Source organism: Zootoca vivipara, chromosome 7 (genome assembly GCF_963506605.1).
Source record: "Zootoca vivipara chromosome 7, rZooViv1.1, whole genome shotgun sequence".
In the NCBI taxonomy this organism is placed as follows: Eukaryota; Metazoa; Chordata; class Lepidosauria; order Squamata; family Lacertidae; genus Zootoca; species Zootoca vivipara.
In genome coordinates this window covers 12,084,481-12,102,734 of record NC_083282.1, presented here as the reverse complement: position 1 = coordinate 12,102,734, position 18,254 = coordinate 12,084,481, and the positions used below count along the sequence as shown (strand labels likewise).

The 18,254-nt window shown below is 43.8% G+C and overlaps 1 protein-coding gene across 2 annotated transcripts in view; it reads left to right on the top strand.

Annotated features, from left to right (window-relative positions):
* Positions 1–18,254, top strand: part of BRINP3 (BMP/retinoic acid inducible neural specific 3) — a 229,375-nt gene that overhangs the window by 162,732 nt on the left and 48,389 nt on the right. For both annotated transcript variants that reach the window (XM_035123029.2, XM_035123030.2), the window contains 2 exons: positions 6,233–6,338; positions 10,957–11,193. In XM_035123029.2, the coding sequence (XP_034978920.1) occupies positions 6,233–6,338; positions 10,957–11,193 (343 nt within the window). The remainder of the gene's footprint in view (positions 1–6,232; positions 6,339–10,956; positions 11,194–18,254) is intronic.

The following is an 18,254-nucleotide window of genomic DNA, read 5'->3' as shown; positions in this document are numbered from 1 at the left end:
CAACAGGGTAGCTTAGGAGATAGAATGCAGGCTGTATGGCACAGCTCTTCACTGACCCTCAACATCTGCTGCCTAAGGCAGCTACTAGACTCTCCCTAACAGTAGGGCCAGCCTGGATTTGGACACTTCGGTTCTACTGTATGTGTGGTCATGTTTATACATTTCCCCCATTCACTCTTGTTACAGCATATTAAGCCTGAAATAACAAAACAAAAAAACAAGCCAAAAAGTGGAGCAGATTGGTCATTAGAGTCATGAGTACAGACATGCTTTTGCAAATTCTCACTTATTGGTAGATTGTGCCGCAAAGCTGGTATGTAAGTGAGAGTCTTTTTGGCCCTCATCACACACATATCACAAACATGCAACTTTTTAAACCCAAGTACAGTGTCATCTCCCCTAATCTGGGACCTAATGAGTTAAAGGCAATTGGTACTTATAATCAATTGTCTTGAATGGCCTATCTGAATGAAGGATGAATCTGAATTTGCAAAAGCAGGGCATGTAATGATTAGGCTAATTACCACCCTTCCCTTATTTGGTTACCTGAGAAGTTTCAAGCTGTAATGAGAATGAATGGGAAGAATAAATATGAGAACATAAATCCTCATTATGAAACAACACTTTGTGTTCATAGTGCATTAAAGGGAAATGACTCTTGGAAAAGGGAGAAATCCTAAATTGTCAAAGTAAGGTAAAGGTAAAGAGACCCCTGGCCTTTAAGTCCAGTTGCGGACGACTCTGGGGTCATCTCACTTTACTGGCTGAGGGAGCCGGCGTTTGTCCGCAGACAGCTTCCGGGTCATGTGCCCAGCACGACTAAGCCGCTTCTGGCGAACCAGAGCAGCACACGGAAATGCCGTTTACTTTCCCGCCGGAGCGGTACCTATTGATCTACTTGCACTTTGACGTGCTTTCAAACTGCTAGGTCGACAGAAGCTGGGACCGAGCAATGGGAGCTCACCCCATCAGGGGGTTGGAACCGCCAGCCTTCTGATCGGCAAGCCCTAGGCTCTGTGGTTTAGACCACAGCGCCACCCGCATCCCAGTTTGTCAAAACAGATCATTGCAAATCCAGGTGCAGTGAAGCCAGGGGCAAGGGCTTGGGAAGTTGCAATAAACACAGGACAACCATTTCTGGGGCTAAACAGGCTACAAGTGCATTGATAACAGATGTTTGCTGGTTTTGGTGCAGGCACTGGGTGTGTATCCTGTAGCAACGAGCCTGTCTGCTGGCTGATTATTGGCAGGGTTAACCAAGGTTAAAGATCATCCTATGACACATCAAATCAAGGCTACCCTTCTGAGGTCACCATTTTGGGAGTGCTTTGACTAATCAGGCCCCCATCTTGGTGTCCAGATGGAAGTTCTCTCCCTGGATCCCTTTAATGAAATACCATGATTCCTTGGAGTGGAGGTGGGGCTCCCAACACACACCCCTGTCCACCTTGACTAGGGATCCAACGCAATGCCTTATCCACCACCTGAGCCAGCCCCTCCCCACAAACTCGCTGCCAAACTGCTCACTTCTGCAACCAATCCCTAAGGCTATTGCAAATATCCAGTAACCAGACCACATTACCCATTGACGCATTGGCGATAAATACACCTCATAAAGTCTGACCACAACTGCTGCTTTTCTCCAGCTGACAGTAAGAGGTCCTTATTGACCAAATTCTGCTGCACTCCAGTTTTGCTTTTAAATTCTATTTTCATTTTTCATTTGTAATGCTTATTTACAACAGGCAGCAGGGGTTAACTCAACAGATACTGTACTCTTGTAGCACCTTAAAGTCTAGTAGATTTATTGTGGCATAAGATGTACAAATAAAATCATACATCATGTTTATACATAATAAACTATGTTTTAATGGTACATGAATAAGTTTTCGATTTGCAGAATCCTCCCCCCCCCCATCAGCCATGAACATTTTTTCTCATTGTCAATTATGGTTTGTTGTTATGTCTGAACTAGGATAGATTGTGGTTAGTTTGAATAATGCTTTGCCCAAGCAAGCCAACTTCAAACTGTGATTTCTAATCCTGGCTCATTCAAATGAACCATAATTTAAACTCACAACACTTACTGGTTTGGATATTATGACAAAGTGTGGTTAGTTAAATACAAAAGTAAGTACTTCAAATCTCACAGCCATGCTATAGGAGGACAATGGGGGAGAAGCAGTTTTGTGGATATCATACTAAACTATGGTTTAGCATTATGTCCAAGTCAGACCATTAACACTTGTCTTAGAATTGCAGGAGGAAATTACTTCTGCTTGAGTGGCAGTATAGTATAACTATTGTCTAACATATTGTCTAACATAACACATATTAAGAACAATATTAACATATTGTCTAACATAACACAGGTGGCGCGGTGGGTTAAACCACTGAGCCAAGGGCTTGCTGATCAGAAGGTTGGCGGTTCGAATCCCTGTGATGGGGTGAGCTCCCGTTGCTTGGTCCCAGCTCCTGCCAACCTAGCAGTTCGAAAGCACGTCAAAATGCAAGTAGATAAATAGGAACCGCTACAGTGGGAAGGTAAACAGCGTTTCCATGTGCTGCTCTGGTTTGCCAGAAGCAACTGTCATGCTGGCCACATGACCTGGAAGCTATACGCCGGCTCCCTTGGCCAATAATGTGAGATGAGCGCGCAACCCCAGAGTCGGTCACGACTGGACCTAATGTTCAGGGGTCCCTTTACCTTTACCTTTAACATATATTGTCACAGAATTGGTTTATCTAGTGCAGTGTTTTCAGGAAAGCCTAGCATTCTTCAAAAGCTTATGTGGGGTTCTGCAATGACAACTGAGAAGAAACACATGAAAGAAATGAATTATTCTTCCCCCTCCCTGCTGTGCTCAGAATTCTTTGCAACATGTTGTGGTTCCAGGGCAAATTTCTGGGCATTGCTCAGTATGCAAATTGAGATAGTGCCCTGAAGGTAGAATGCTTGAAAACCCATCTATCGCAAGCACCTGTTTGTAGTGCCAATTTTGCCATGCTTCTTCTAAGTAGTGGTTTGTTTGTTTGGGTTTTTTTGCATTTTGGAATGTCCAGGACAATCAAAATGAAAAATATGCAGGAAGGTGAGGTTGGATACTAGACACTAGTTTTCCTTCCCATATTTGACTCTATCTGGGAAGAATGAAATTCCTTTCTTTTTGGGTGGACATTGAATCTCAGGAAAACTCCCTATGCCTCATTGCATGTATTACAGGGTCTCCTGCTTAGGTTGTCAATGAACATGCAAGATAAATTCAAGCTGGAATTCTTAAGACCAGTTTTCACAGCATGAAAGTTTGCAGAAACAAATATGTGGACTATAGGATCAGAATTTGTTTGCATTTGGCAGTGATTTCATCAGACATTTAATTGTACGAAGTGCTTTATAATGCTTAACTTGCACAATCTGAAATATTGATTTGGTGTTGAATGTTGTGTGAGGGTGTTCTTTGGTTTCTGCAAAGACTCTCAAAAGCAATAAATGAACACATTTTGTACCCGAAACTTGAATTTCATGCCTGAAACCTAGATATTGCAAGAATCATTCTGCACTGTGTTTCTCCAAAAACAAGACACCATCTTATATTTATTTTTCCTCAAAAAACAAACAAACACGGTGGCTTATTTTCAGGGGGTGTCTTATTTTTTTAAAATTAAGTATGGTACAGTTTAACCTACAAGGTTAAACTGCCTATCACTATGGCTTATTTTCGGGGTATGGCATATTTTTGGGGTATGCCTTATTTTCGGGGTATGCCTTATTTTTGGAGAAATTACTTAAGCTACTGTCCACACACAAGCACACACAGCTGGAGCTCTCTTACTGGTTTCAAGATAATAAATGTTATACTGTAATAAAGACAGTTCTCAAAATTCAAACTGTAGGTCTTACAGTAATAGATTTACCAGGGGATGTGAATTCTGTTTTGAAATACACAAACATTCATTTTGTAGTTTTGTCAAGGGGGAAAGTCATACTGGAAACAGATTTTCACATTTACCAAACTCTTAGGCTTTGTGGTATACTCAACCATTTCAGTAATTAGCAATTTCTAAAACTGTTATTGGAATCAAATGAAATTGCATTGTATCTCGTGGGACACCCTGTGGCAGCAAAAAGGGGCTGGCATAGGTATCTATTGACCATAATGGATAAGGGAGGGTAAAAAAATTGAATTAGAGTTATTCATCTATGATATACTTCCCAGGTTTCGGGCCACTGTAGCAGACACTGGTTGATATCATTACCAAGAACTGAGGTTGGTCTGTATTTGTATACCTTTCTTGATTACATCAAAATATGGATTTAATACATTCTTAAGACTTAGCAGATAGTAAGATGAAGGGATCCAGGGGAACCATTTCCACAATTGGCCCCTTGTGTCTTTTGAGATTGTGTCTCTGAATTTAGTGGGAGTTACTTCTGAGCCGACATGTGTAGGATTATACTGTAAATCAGGCATCCACAAATTGCGGCCCTCCAGATGTTTTGGCCTACAACTCCCATGATCCCTAGCTAACAGGACCAGTGGTCAGGGATGATGGGAATTGTAGGCCAAAACACCTGGAGGGCCGAAGTTTGGGGATGCCTGCTGTAAACCATCTGAATTTATGTATACTAGAAATCAGCAGGGCAAGTTAGTCGTGGCTAAATTGATTTTTGTGGGAACTAAGTCCAGTTAAGTAAATCTGAATCCAACCCTTTTAAATTTGTTTATTTAACATTTGTAGATTACGGTATGTTAAATCTTGCAGATTTAAAATTCAATGGTATAATCCTGCCAAAACTGAACAATTGGAAGTCCCATTGATTTGAGTGCAAAGTTTTCTGAGCTTTGGTTGCTTTACTTTGATCATGCTGTTTAAAATATTTATAAATTTCAAAGTAAAACCTCAAATGTTGAAAAAATACGCAATAATTTAGAACTAAGTAAAAATTTCTCAGGGAAAAAAATCAGATAATCCACCCCCCTCAAAAAAAAAAATTCAAATTCTTGAACTGGAAGATTTCATCCAACCCAAATATTCAGTGAAGTGACTTTGCCTGTTTTGTTGCCTGCAAGTAGTATGAAAAAAATAGAATACAACTGTGGATTTAGTTTTATTATTGTTCAATATACTGAGCCAGTGTGGTGTAGTGACTGGAGTGTTGATCTTGGACTGGGAGACCAGGATTCAAATCCCCACTGAGCCCTGAAACCTTCTAAGTGACCTAGGTCAAATGCTGGTTGCATCCACATCATTCATTTAAAGCACATTTTTACTACTTAAACCATTATGGCTCCCCCTAAAGATTCCTGGAAACTGTAGCTCAGGCATCCCCAAACTTTGGCCCTCCAGATGTTTTGGGCTACAATTCCCATCTTCCCTGACCATTGGTCCTGTTAGCTAGGGATCATGGGAGTTGTAGGCCAAAACATCTGGAGGGCCACAGTTTGAGGATGCCTGCTGTAGCTGTTCCTTACAGGGATTGAACCTGCAACCTTTGTGTTATCAGCACCACACTCTAATTCAGGCTTCCTCAAACTCAGCCCTCCAGATGTTTTTGAGCTACAACTCCCATGATCCCTAGATAGCAGGACCAGTGGTCAGGGATGATGGGAATTGTAGTCTCAAAACATCTGGAGGTCCGAGTTTGAGGAAGCCTGCTCTAACCAACTGAGCTATCCAAGAAATGTTGGCTTAGATATGGTCTGCCCCACGTCCTTCTTGTCCTCCTCTCTTAGCCCATTGCTTCCTTTACCCTCCAATTGGAACTAATAATATGTTTTCATACTGTATTAACCAAGTTGGAAATTCTCAGAAGGGTAGTTGAGTAGTTTTCTGAGGCCATTCTTTCAACCAGACTGTTGAATTCTACACCCCAACCCCCAGCAAATATGTAATGAAATTATCCCCTTTTACACCCACACCTGAATATCATGTGGGGGGTTTGGGGAGGGGGTAAGTTTTCACAATGCCCTCCAAAAATTTCATTCCCAAGATTTTGCTAAAATTACAATTTAATTTCATCTCTATAAAATACGGTGATCTGATACGGCAAGCAAGGCTGCTGTCTGTGAAAGGGGCAGCTTGAAAGAAACATCTGTACAGGTAAAAATGTCACACCGCTTGTATATATGAAAATGAATTCTATTGCTGCACTGTGCCAGGTGTTTTTAAAAGGAAACTTAGCTTGTTCTGTATAATACAGCAAATGGTTTTCCATTCCCTTACTCACTAGGTAACAGAAACCCGGACTGGTCCTCTTGGCTGCAGTAACTATGACAACCTAGATTCTGTCAGTTCTGTTCTGGTACAGAGTCCGGAAAATAAAATTCAGTTGCAAGGTACGTGGGTGGAATCTTGTTAATTTCTTGCAGGAAGATGTTTATAGGGATATTTGTCATTTTTTATTTTATTTTTGAAAACTTCTGCCTGAGCAATACATTCCATTGATCTTAAACTAGTGAGTGGAGAGTGAGTATGTGTTTATGTGTGTGTTTTGCCACATTGGGAGAGCCAGGCCTGTGAAATTTGTGGAATTGCCTGGGTTAGAGCTGGTATAGATCAGGTTTGGGGATCCCAGGGGCCACATTCCTTTATCAGCAACCTTCTGAGGGCCACATGCTGGTGGTGGGCAGGGCCAAGAGCAAAAGTGGAAGAGCAGCTGATATATACCCCCCCCTTTGAACAGTGGGGTAGTTTCCTTGCCCCCACCTAGAGGTATCATCTGAGTATTTAATCCTAGACCTAGGATAGCTCAGTTGGCTAGTGCATGGTGCTGATAACACCAAGGTTGCAGGTTCAATCCCCATATGGGACAGCCGCATATTCCAGCATTGCAGGGGGTTGGACTAGATGATCCCCAGGGTCCCTTCCAACTCTACAGTTCTGTGATTCTGTTATCAGTGGCAATTGCTGGCAAGTCAACCACTTAATAGTGAGCTAAATGATCTTGTGTTCACCTGTAGGTGACAGAGAAACTCATCCTTGTGCTTCCAGTTAATAGGACTTCATCAAGCTAAAATACCCATATAATCTCAAGGAAGGGGAAACAGACACAGATCAAGCTAAAACACTGATAGGATCACGGGAAGAAAATAGCAATGGGAAATGTGAAACAAAGGCTCTGGTTGTTTGCTTTCTCTTTTTCAGTACGTTCTTCCTTGGCTGCTGGTTACAGCTGCAGAGAGGATTTTTAAAACTCAGAGAATTTGTGCCTGGCTTATTGAAATTCTTTTAGCTTCCCACAAAATTTCACATCTGCTTGGGCTCCTTCTGTGAAAGCTTTTGATGGTGTAAGACTTTCTCCTGAAAGCAGCCGCTGCCACCACCATCCAAATGGAGCTGTTCCTGGTGCTGAAACCTTTGCTGGTTTGGAATGTGAGCTGCCTGAAAATAACACTTTTTGGCTCTTGGGACAGGCGGTGAGAATTATCTTCCCACCGAATTGACGTATAAGCTCAACATCCACCCTCCCCTTCCCCTTCTCACATAATAGGACAGCCTATCTTGAATATCACATTGTACGCCTGATATTTTGGGGCATATAACAGCTTGATAGATGATCCTGTCATTTTCATTGGGGCTCATATCTCCACTGCGTTTATGGAAATTATTTGCCGTTCGGAAGCTGCTCTCCCTGCGCTAGACATAATATTTGTCAGTAAAATGCTTAGGAAATTGGTTGTTACATCAATCACAGACCTGTTTTGATACATGCCGTTGGATTCCTACAGAAAAATCGTAGCACACAGAACTGCCTTTTAAAACCATTTCATAGTCGATGTTGCATTGATGAGTAAAGCGTAACACACAGTCCCAAGTTTACTATGCTCTCCCGCCCCCCCCCCCAAAAAAAATTTCCTTTACATATAAATGAGCACAGCCTCAACTGTGGTTTTGTTATGAACAAGAGCCATGTGGTTTTCAGACTTAAAACATTTTCATTACATGTCTTGTGAAGATTTTCCTGACCCATAAGATCAGACTTAGTTTTTTCCGAATTCCTGATTTTACCTCTTCCAGATTATATAACATTATTTTCTTCTTTTTGGTATACTCTTGTATTGTTAGTTTTTATGTTTATTTTTGTTATTTTTGTTACATTATTTTGTTGCTATGTTATGTTTTTATGTTATTTTGTGCATATCTCTTAGGGATTTAATATTAAGCAGTTCTGAAATGCTTTTAAGTAAATAAACAAATGAAATAATAGTATTCTCTCTGGCTTGCTGGCCTTCCACATCTAGGTTTTGTTTTTGTTTTGTTTTTGGTGTGTGAACCCTCCCTCTTGTATTTTGAAGTGGTACCATCCCAGGAGGACAACACCATATACTTCGAATATCATAAGAACCTTGTAAGGGAGACCTGGGGAAAATACATATAGGACATAGGGGTGCCATTGCCTTCCTCCTCCACCCTAAGCCACATTAACCCTACAACCTAGATGGAGAGGGAGACAACAGATATAACTGAATGGAACTAAAGCAGCTTAAAGGCCAAGTACTTGGATGGAACTGGCTCAAAAAAATTGGCTCCCATTCATTTGTAAACTCCTGCATTATATTAGAAAGGACTAGATGTGATGAGCTGGAAGGATGATACCTGCTAATATAGACTATACCCTTGATTGAATTGATTTCCTCCCTATTTAGTTTGCATTGCTTCCTGTGCATTACTACCTGCAAATGTTTCTTGATGCAAAGGCCCATGCATCAAAACACAGCAAAGCAGAGAGACCTAGGCTCAGCAATTCCCGATAGCACAAAGCCAGTTCTAAACTTTCCTTCATTTTTTGATAGTTTTCACAAAAGGACAGCACTCCAGCTAATCTTCTGTCTGATAAAAAAAAACAACATCAACCAGTTACCTGGGTTGATATGTGAAACACATGTAGACATGTACATACTTCACATTGGTATAGATGTCACCAGTTGTGTGGGTCTTTCCTATACTATCAACACCCCTCTAGGAAGCAGAATGCCCTATCCACATATTTCGGTTGCTGTAGTCACTGCCATTATCAACAACATTGACTCATTGTCATATTTATTGCTATTCCTACATATTCCTCAATCTTGTGACATTGTAGCAGGGGGAAGCAGCTCCCATGCTGTGTGTGTGTGTGTGTGTGTGTGTGTGTGTGTGTGTGTGTGTGTGTAGGTGATCTTCATCTCACATAACCAAGGGGTTAATCTAAAGTGGAAGCAAGCTAGAAACAAGGGCCATAGGGCAGACATCCCCAAACTTCGGCCCTCCAGATGTTTTGGAATACAGTTCCCATCTTCCCCGACCACTGGTCCTGTTAGCTAGGGATCATGGGAGTTGTAGGCCAAAAGATCTGGAGGGCTGCAGTTTGGGGATGCCTGCCGTAGGATAACAAAGGGCTCTTTGCACACCTTCATTTCATCCTGAACAAGTGTTTTTGCACATGCTGAAACATAATCCTGCGTTACTTTTGTGTAGGGCAATGCCATGTTTCCTGGGGAGTTGGGCCTTGCTTTCAGCCCTGCCCCCAATATTGCACTCCCCTTTCCTTTGATAATTTTGCACTGTGTTCAGCAATGTCAGAAAAGTGATTCTGAGCTGTGAATTCCTGCTCAAATGCAAGGGCTCTTGAGTGATTGGGATTCCCATTTGTGCAGCTTTTCTGTTGCCACAAAGCCCTTAGATGCAAATGTGAGCATATGCTTTGGAATTCTGTTACATACAACTGTGTGGAACACATGGGTTTGAAGAAAGGGGGTGCAATGGCCAAGGAATAGCTGGAAGTGTGAACATAGCATTCACTGGCTCCCCGGTGAACATGGGATTGCCCCATACGTGAGTAATGTGGGCATAGGGCTATAGTTGTTAGATCAATAATACCAAAGTGGGTACAGTTCAGGTTACTGTGACCTGAAATATGACTCTTTCATTGATTTAAGAAATACATAAAGTTAAGACAACCTGGCATTCCCTGTCTTGGCAGACAAGGTTTGTTGATTTCAAAAGCATCTCTTTGAAAGGGAGAATAAAAGCATATTGAATGTTAAATGCATGGGCAACAGTGCACTGCTCTTAAACATTTCTTGCATATTAATAAAGCTACTTTTATCAAGATTTCATTGGACCACCTGCCTGGTCACCTGTCAGGGCTGACGGGCTTCCTCTCTTCACACAATCACCATGAGAGTCTCCTGACGCTTTTATAGCCTTTATTTACAGTATTTACAACCAGTCATTAGCACATAATGATAATTCATCAGAGTCACTCAGTTCAGATCTCTGCTGAGGTCTGTGTTTGCCCTTCCAGCAAGCCAGAAAATGGCAAACCCTCTTGCTCCATATTTTGCCCCTCCTCTTCTCTACACGCCTTGTGAGAGCTGGCTGAAACCTTCCCCCTGATTCTGAACCGGAACTTAACACTTGTTGCTCCTGTGAACTCCCTGGCTCTATATCCCTCCCTGTCTGTTCATCTAGACCAGGCATCCCCAACCTAAATAAGCTTTCTTCCAGGAACGTCCCCCACTAGGTGCTGAGGTCCTGTGGCCCCAGAGAGTTGACTGTTTACCACCGCATTTCTTGCTTAAGGAAAACCACCCAAAGTGTAGACAAGAGATACAGTAAGCTTTACACCAGGCATCCCCAAACTGCGGCCCTCCAGATGTTTTGGCCTACAACTCCCATGATCCCTAGCTAACAGGACCAGTGGTCAGGGATGATGGGAATTGTAGTCCAAAACATCTGGAGGGCCAAAGTTTGGGGATGCCTGATCTAGACTGAGTTCAATAACTCTCTCCTCCTTATCCCCCTCGGGCACACCTCCTCCTTCCTCTAACCCTGCATCTCCCCCTCCCTCTGGGAAACTTGAAACGTCTGGCTCATCCCTGACATCACCTGTGGCAATTTAGAATCACCTCCATACAGCCTCCTTACAGTTTAGTAAGATGGATTCTGTCTTCTTCTTCCTCCTCCCTCAAGGTCTTCAGCTGATCCTTCCCGACTACTTGCAAGAGCGGTTTGTGCAGGCAGCTCTGAGCTATATTGCTTGCAACTCAGAAGGGGAATTTATCTGCAAGGACAACGACTGTTGGTGTCAGTGTGGGCCCAAATTCCCAGAATGCAACTGTCCATATATGGATATTCAAGCTATGGAAGAGAACCTGCTTCGCATCAGCGAGACCTGGAATACTTACAATAGCGAGTTCGAAGACTCAGGTGTGAACATTTAAAATATTTCAACCGTGTCAATGAATATCCTGTGATTTCATGAGAATACTTCTGTTGGCCATAGCAAGTATTGCCCATCTGCAAATTCCCAGTCATGTCAATGAATTTTGGGCAACAATGGTACACAGAGCGGATTATACTCACTGGCAGTCAGATGTGGTGACACAGCAAACTCTGGGCAGGGCTAGACGTCTTATGTCTTAGCTTATCCTGGATCCATTTTTGGTGGATCCCAAACTCTCCACAATCTGATCTGATTTGGCATGGCCTTAGGATCAAATTAGATGTCAGTGGGGACTGTCCTCCCCAGGCTCCTAGCCGTGGTAGTGGGTACGTGATTCTGGTTGCAGTGGGAGAGGAAAGCCTTCCTGTGCTTTGCTTTCCCAACAAGAATCAGCCCCCTCAAGCTTGTACTTAATTGTGGAAAAGCAAGATATGTAACCTGGACCGGAGCAAGACAAAAGAGCTACCTGAGGCAGATAGCTCTGCCGCTCCCACACCTCTTCTCCCACATCCCTCCACTTACATGTAAATAACACAGGAGCGGCTCTGACATTATTTCCTCCATCACCCTATTCTCCACCTCGTTTTGTGAGGGGCTGAGATTGAAAGGTGCATGGCTGTTGCATCCTTCTCACGCCGCCCTCCCCAGATCGCAGCCTCGCAAAGCAGCTCAGGGCTGGTGTTGTGTTGGTGGCAATGGCTGGGCTGGCACACAGCGAGCTCCTTTTGCCCTCCATACCCTGCACCCTGTTTCCCCAGCTCATGCACACACACACATGCCCCGGGCACCATAAAAACACACTCTGCCACTGTGAGGAAGTGAGCCCTTCCTCTGTGAGAGGCATTCTGAGCAAGGTGCCCTGGGAGAGTGCCTACTTTAAACTTTTTTGAAGTGGAAAGGTTTATGTTCAAGCTTTACACTTCCAGTTATATTTTGAAATAGTTTCTAGCGGTGGCAGGTAGGTGGCTGCAAACAAGAGAGACTCTGTTGTCTGAGGCAACTGCTTCAGCTTGTCTAATGAAAGGGCCAGCCCAATTATGTAGCTGCATGCTAATTAAGCAAGCATCTTATCTGGCCTTTAGTCTCTTGTTGCCGTATACTCTGGAACGTTCACGAACCCCCTGGAAACAGTTGCACATGTGTTATTGTTGTTGTTTTTCATGACATCACATGCATAGGTGCCTACTCCCAGATTGAAAAATCTGGGATCAGAAGTCGCACTGTGGCCATTTTGGAACTGGGCAGAGCAGCACCGGAAGTCGCTTATACGCATGCTCTGCCCATTTCCAAAATGGCAGCAGCGCCAGAAATCGCTTCTGCGCATATCCAGAGACTCCAGACATGCGCAGAAGGAGCCTCCCTGAGCCGGTAAGAATCCGGGGGATTTACGGGGTTTTTAAAATCCGGGCTGCCAGTGGGAAATGGCTGGGAAAACAGGGGTTTCCCGGGGAATACAGGAGACTTGGCAGCTATGCATCACATGGTTAAGGGGTCTATGGGAAACATAACTCTTGAACTATGGGAAATAACAGGCAAATTCCAATAGATACTTTCAAAATTCTTTTGCTCAGTATTTTCATTACCGGAGGCCTGGTCATAAGAACTGAGCAGATCTGAGGAGAAACAGAGAGATGGGAAGTTATGCAGAACGTTTTGGATAAAGAGAAAGAAGGGGAGATTTTTGGTCAGAAATGTGAAAGTAGCTGAGGACTGGGATGGGTGGAAGTAAGGAGGTATGGGTAAAGAAATGTGAAACCTCAAAGTGAATATGGGAGGGACAATAGCACAATATTTAGTGTATTGGTGGGTGACTTTGGTGTATGTGATAATACTGAAGACATAGCTCTCAGCACTTAGAGTTGGTGTGCCTTCCACATAAACATGGAGATTCTATGTTTGGTGGTAGATAGGAACAAACTTTGTGATTGCAGACCCCCTCTGCATGTACAACTTCGAGTGGAACGCTGAGAGTATGAGATGAGATGTGAGTCTTAAAAGGAAGGCTGAATGCATTGCAAAATATGGCTTGGGAGACATTAAAATACCCATGACCAATATTGCTAGTTGACAGGATGCTGTCAGCAGCTCCCAACTGGTTGCCTAGGAAAGTATAAAGACAAGGAAAAGTTTCTTACAGGCCTTTTTTCTTTCAGTCTTTACAGAGAGATCTCAACCCTTTCCTTCCCTCCCACTTTCTCATTCGTCATCCTCATCATCTCCTCTAGGGATGCTACTAAGTGCCCTCTGTCTCCGAGCTCTTTGCCCTTTTACTTTTAAGGCTCTCGCTGGGTTCTGGGATATGGTGGGTCTGGAATGCTTTCTAGTAACAACGTGCCAGCCAGCTGCCTGCTCCTCCTCTCATTATTTTCCAACTTTCCCCCTCATTTGCCTCTGAGCTGTGACTTCCCGCAAACCACTGCTGTAAATCTGTACTGTCTTCCTCTTCCTCCTCCCTGGAAGGGTCAGGATAAGGAGGAGGTCTCCACCACTCCTTCTCCTCTACCCAGCCCCTGACATCACCCCCCTCTCCAGTGTCCTCCAGTCCCTGACACTATTGTAGACTTGCTCACATTCTAAACCAGGGGTCCCCAAACTACGGCCCCCGGGCCGGATGCGGCCCAATCGGCCTTCCAATCCGGCCCGCGACGACCCCCGCCGCCCGCTGCCGCCGCCCGCTCTCACGGCACGCGGCGCAGCGACGATCTAAAAAATCGGCAAAAAATCGCCGAAAATCCTTTGTGCGCATGCGTATGGGCCTCTCCCGACCCGGAAGAGGTCATTTCTGGTGCACTTCCGGGTCGGGGGAGGCCCATACGCATGCGCACAGGCGATTTTTTGCGATTTTTTCCCCGCCCATGTGCGTGTGCGCATGCGCACGGGCGCGCACTCCCCCGCCCTCCGGCCCGCCGCGCGGTAAGTCTGGGGACCCCTGTTCTAAACATTGGTAGTAGTGGTAGTCTTAGAATTTATTACCTTCCCTTCACCTCAAGGTCCAAGAATGAAAGTACGTATAAGTCTGGACATGTTTCATGAGAACAAGTTGATGGTGCCTGCCCCATCATGTGCAACGTGAAATCTTATTCCAGGGCCCCCTGCGTCATTATGGTGGCCTGGACATTTTCACAGTGTGATCTTTAAAGATGTGACTGATACTCCCATGCTAGCATACCCAGGGCATAAATCTGAAGGTTGCTCCTCTCCTGAATACTCTGCTGCCCCTAGTCTTCATGCCCTTTCACATGCATTTTATAGAATCATAGAATCGTAGATTCATCTAGTCCAGCACCTTCAATGCAGGAATCTGAGCTAAAACATCCATAACAGACGGCCATCCAGCCTCTCCTTAAAAACCTCCAAGGAAAGACAGTCTACAACAGGCATCCCCAAACTGTGGCCTTCCAGATGTTTTGGCCTACAACTCCAATGATCCCTAGCTAACAGGACCAGTGGTCGGGGAAGATGGGAACTGTAGTCCAAAACATCTGGAGGGCCGAAGTCTGGGGATGCCTGGTCTGCAACATCCCAAGGGAGACCATTCCACTGTCGAACAGCTCTTACTGTCAGAAAGTTTTTCCCTGATGTTTAGTCAGAATTTCCTTTGTTGTAACTTGAAGCCATTGGTTCGAGTTCTACCCTCCAGAGCAGGAGAAAACAAGCTTGCTCCATTTTGCTTGTGACAGCCCTTTAGATATTGGAAGGTGGCTATCATATCTCCTGCCTCCTCTTTTCCAGGCTAGACATACCCAACTCCCTCAACCGTTCCTAATAAGGCTTGGGTTCCAGGCCCTTGATCATCTTGGTTGCCCTCCTCTGCACACACTCCAGCTTGTCAACATCCTTCTTAAATTGTGGCACCCAGAATTGGATATGTTATGTAACTTGGCTTCACATTCTAGTAAACAACACTCCTTTAGCTTGCATTGAAAGTGTGTCTGTTGAGACCTCTTTCCTTTGAGACTGTAGTACTCAGGTACTGGTATGTGAAGACTATGCAAGATGATTGTATTAAGCAAAGAAAGATCCAAATGAGTGGGATTTGAGTGTCATGAGTCATCATCTCTAGTCCACACCAACCGCCTGCTAAATGAAGGTCTCCACCTGCTCCATTTTGCCCTTTCCAGACTCACATCTTGAGGGGAGCAACCTTTAAATACCAAGCTAGCTAACTGCACTAGGCTGTTATGACCTTTATGGCTATGTGATATACCTCTAAGGGAACTTGTTGTGCTCTCACTCCCCAAGCCTGTTCTCATCAAGGATACATAAAGGATTTGACAGAGGTTGAAAGAGAGACAGATTTTGCCCTCAGATATACAGCCATACATTTTAGTGAGTACTGGTCTCCCCTCTCACATACACATTATACCAAGTTGCTCTTCTTCACTAAAAATATAATAAAGATTTTAGAGTGTTTTTGTTTAGACAGAAGAGAAAGGAAAACTGGTGTTCCCTGATTATCATAACTTCATTGAATTCCAGTAATTTACAGATGAGAGAAGCTGTTCAGATCCACCAAGTGTCCCTATTTTCCAGGGGCGGTCCTGAAGAAGTGTGCATGCACACAAAAGCTTATACCAAGAACAAACTTAGTTGGTTTCTAAGGTGCTACTTGGCATTTATACATATACATACACACACACGCACAAAAACGCACACACACACACACACACACACACACACACATATATATATATATATATATATATATATATATATATATATATGCTTATTTATTTATTTATAACATTATTTATATAATGCTATATTATAAATGACCCAGGTGGCGCTGTGGTTAAACCACTGAGCCTAGGGCTTGCTGACCAGAAGGTCGGCGGTTCGAATCCCTGTGGCGGGGTGAGCTCCCGTTGCTTGGTCCCAGCTCCTGCCAACCTAGCAGTTCGAAAGCACGTCAAAATGCAAGTAGATAAATAGGAACCGCTACAGCGGGAAGGTAAACGGCGTTTCCATGTGCTGCTCTGGTTTGCCAGAAGCAGCTTTGTCATGCTGGCCACATGACCTGGAAGCTGTACACCGGCTCCCTCGGCCAATAATGCGAGATGAGCGCGCAACCCCAGAGTCGGACACGACTGGGCCTAATGGTCAGGGGTCCCTTTACCTTTATATTATAAATATATACCACAGTGGTTTACAATGCTATAAAAACATAAAACCAGACAGTAAAATCATAAAAACTTTTTTAAAAAGTTAAAAGCAAAAAGAAAGAAAGAAAGAAATTTTAAAAAACACATCAGTAGACCCTTGTGGGGGGCTGTACTCTCAATTGCCTGCATAGGCCTAGTGGAAGAGAAAAGTTTTCAGCAAGCATTTAAAAGTTGGCATAGAAGGTGCCCACTAAATCTCTATTGGCAGGGTGTGCCACAGGATTGGGCCAAATACACTGAAGGCTCAGTTTCTTGTTGATGCCTCACCAACTGAAGGAACAACCAAAGACAGATTGATATTGATGTGCCATTTCTGAAAACTCCTGTTTTTCATGGTATGATCAGAGGCGTAGCAAGCCCAGGTGGTACCCAGTGCAGAATTATTTTTGTCACACACACACACACACACACACACACACACACACACACACACACCCATGCAGCTCTGGCTTTGTCGAAAAGTGAAAAAAATGAATTGCAAAAAAACTAGAGCTTACAGAACAAAACTGACTTCAGATATGAAATCAGCATTGAAAGAACATATAAGAAAGTTGAAAAATCTCATGCAACATAATTTTTTAAAAAAAGTTCCCCAGTGGGGGGGGCGCTGAGTGTCACCCCCCCTCCAGGGTGGCACCTAGGGCGACCCACCCCCATCACCCCCAGCTAGAATCAAGTTCCAAACCCTTCCAGAATTCCATTGGTCACACACACACACAGGTGCACAGGCAGAGCTGAAATTGACACCCACACCCCAAAAAGTCAGATGCCTTCCCAAACCAGTTTAGTCTTCTTTTCCTCCTGTTTCCACTGAGCACATATTCCAGCACAATTAAACCTTTGCTTTTCCCATTTCTTCAGAAAATGCAAATTATCCTGTTGCCACCTCACTGAACTGAAATTGGAGTGCTTTCAGACTGTTTGCTAAGATCCATCTGCTTGCTTATCATATCTTCTACAAACAGCCGTATCTTGTAGCCTTCGGATTTAGTTACTTCCTCTGCAAAATTAACAGCTGTTTTTATCAAAAATCCATACTGGTGCTGTTCGTCCTAAATTAGCATGCTTCGTTAGTGCTTCAAGGATCCTGGTTGAATTAAAACACTTAATTTCCTCCACTGGGGAGGGAGAAAATGAGGAACAGCCGTGGTGGAGTTTTTTGCTGATTCATCCAAACACTAGTTGAAAAAATAGCACTCTCTGCTGTGTGAAAAATGTTATATCTTTAGCTCCCTTTCTCCGGATGTGCAGATATTTTATAAGTTTTTTTCTGTTTCTAAGGGAAAATTGGATAGTACCAGGTTTGAAACTGGATTAATCATGGACTACAATACCAGGCATGCTGCTGGACACTATCTAGGGAAAGAATCTGCACCTTCCATAGCCTTGCAGAGATGCAGAGATGGGAATTGCCCTAACACTTCCCAAACAACACTGAACCATATGAGTAGTTCCCTGGGTGGTGCTGTGGTCTAAACCACTGAGCCTCTTGGGCTTGCTGATCAGAAGGTCGGTAGTTCGAATCTCTGCAACGGGGTGAGCTCCCATTGCTCTGTCCCACCTCCTGCCAACCTAGCAGTTCGAAAGCATGCCAGTGGCCCATGCAATTCTGGGCTGCATCAATAGGAGTATAGCATCTAGATCAAGGGAAGTAATAGTACCACTGTATTCTGCTCTGGTCAGACCTCACCTGGAGTACTGTGTCCAGTTCTGGGCACCACAGTTCAAGAAGGATACTGACAAGCTGGAAGGTGTCGAGAGGAGGGCAACCAAAATGGTCAAAAGCCTGTTAACGATGCCTTATGAGGAACGGCTTAGGGAGCTGGGTATGTTTAGCCTGGAGAAGAGAAGGTTAAGGGGTGATATGATAGCCATGTTCAAAT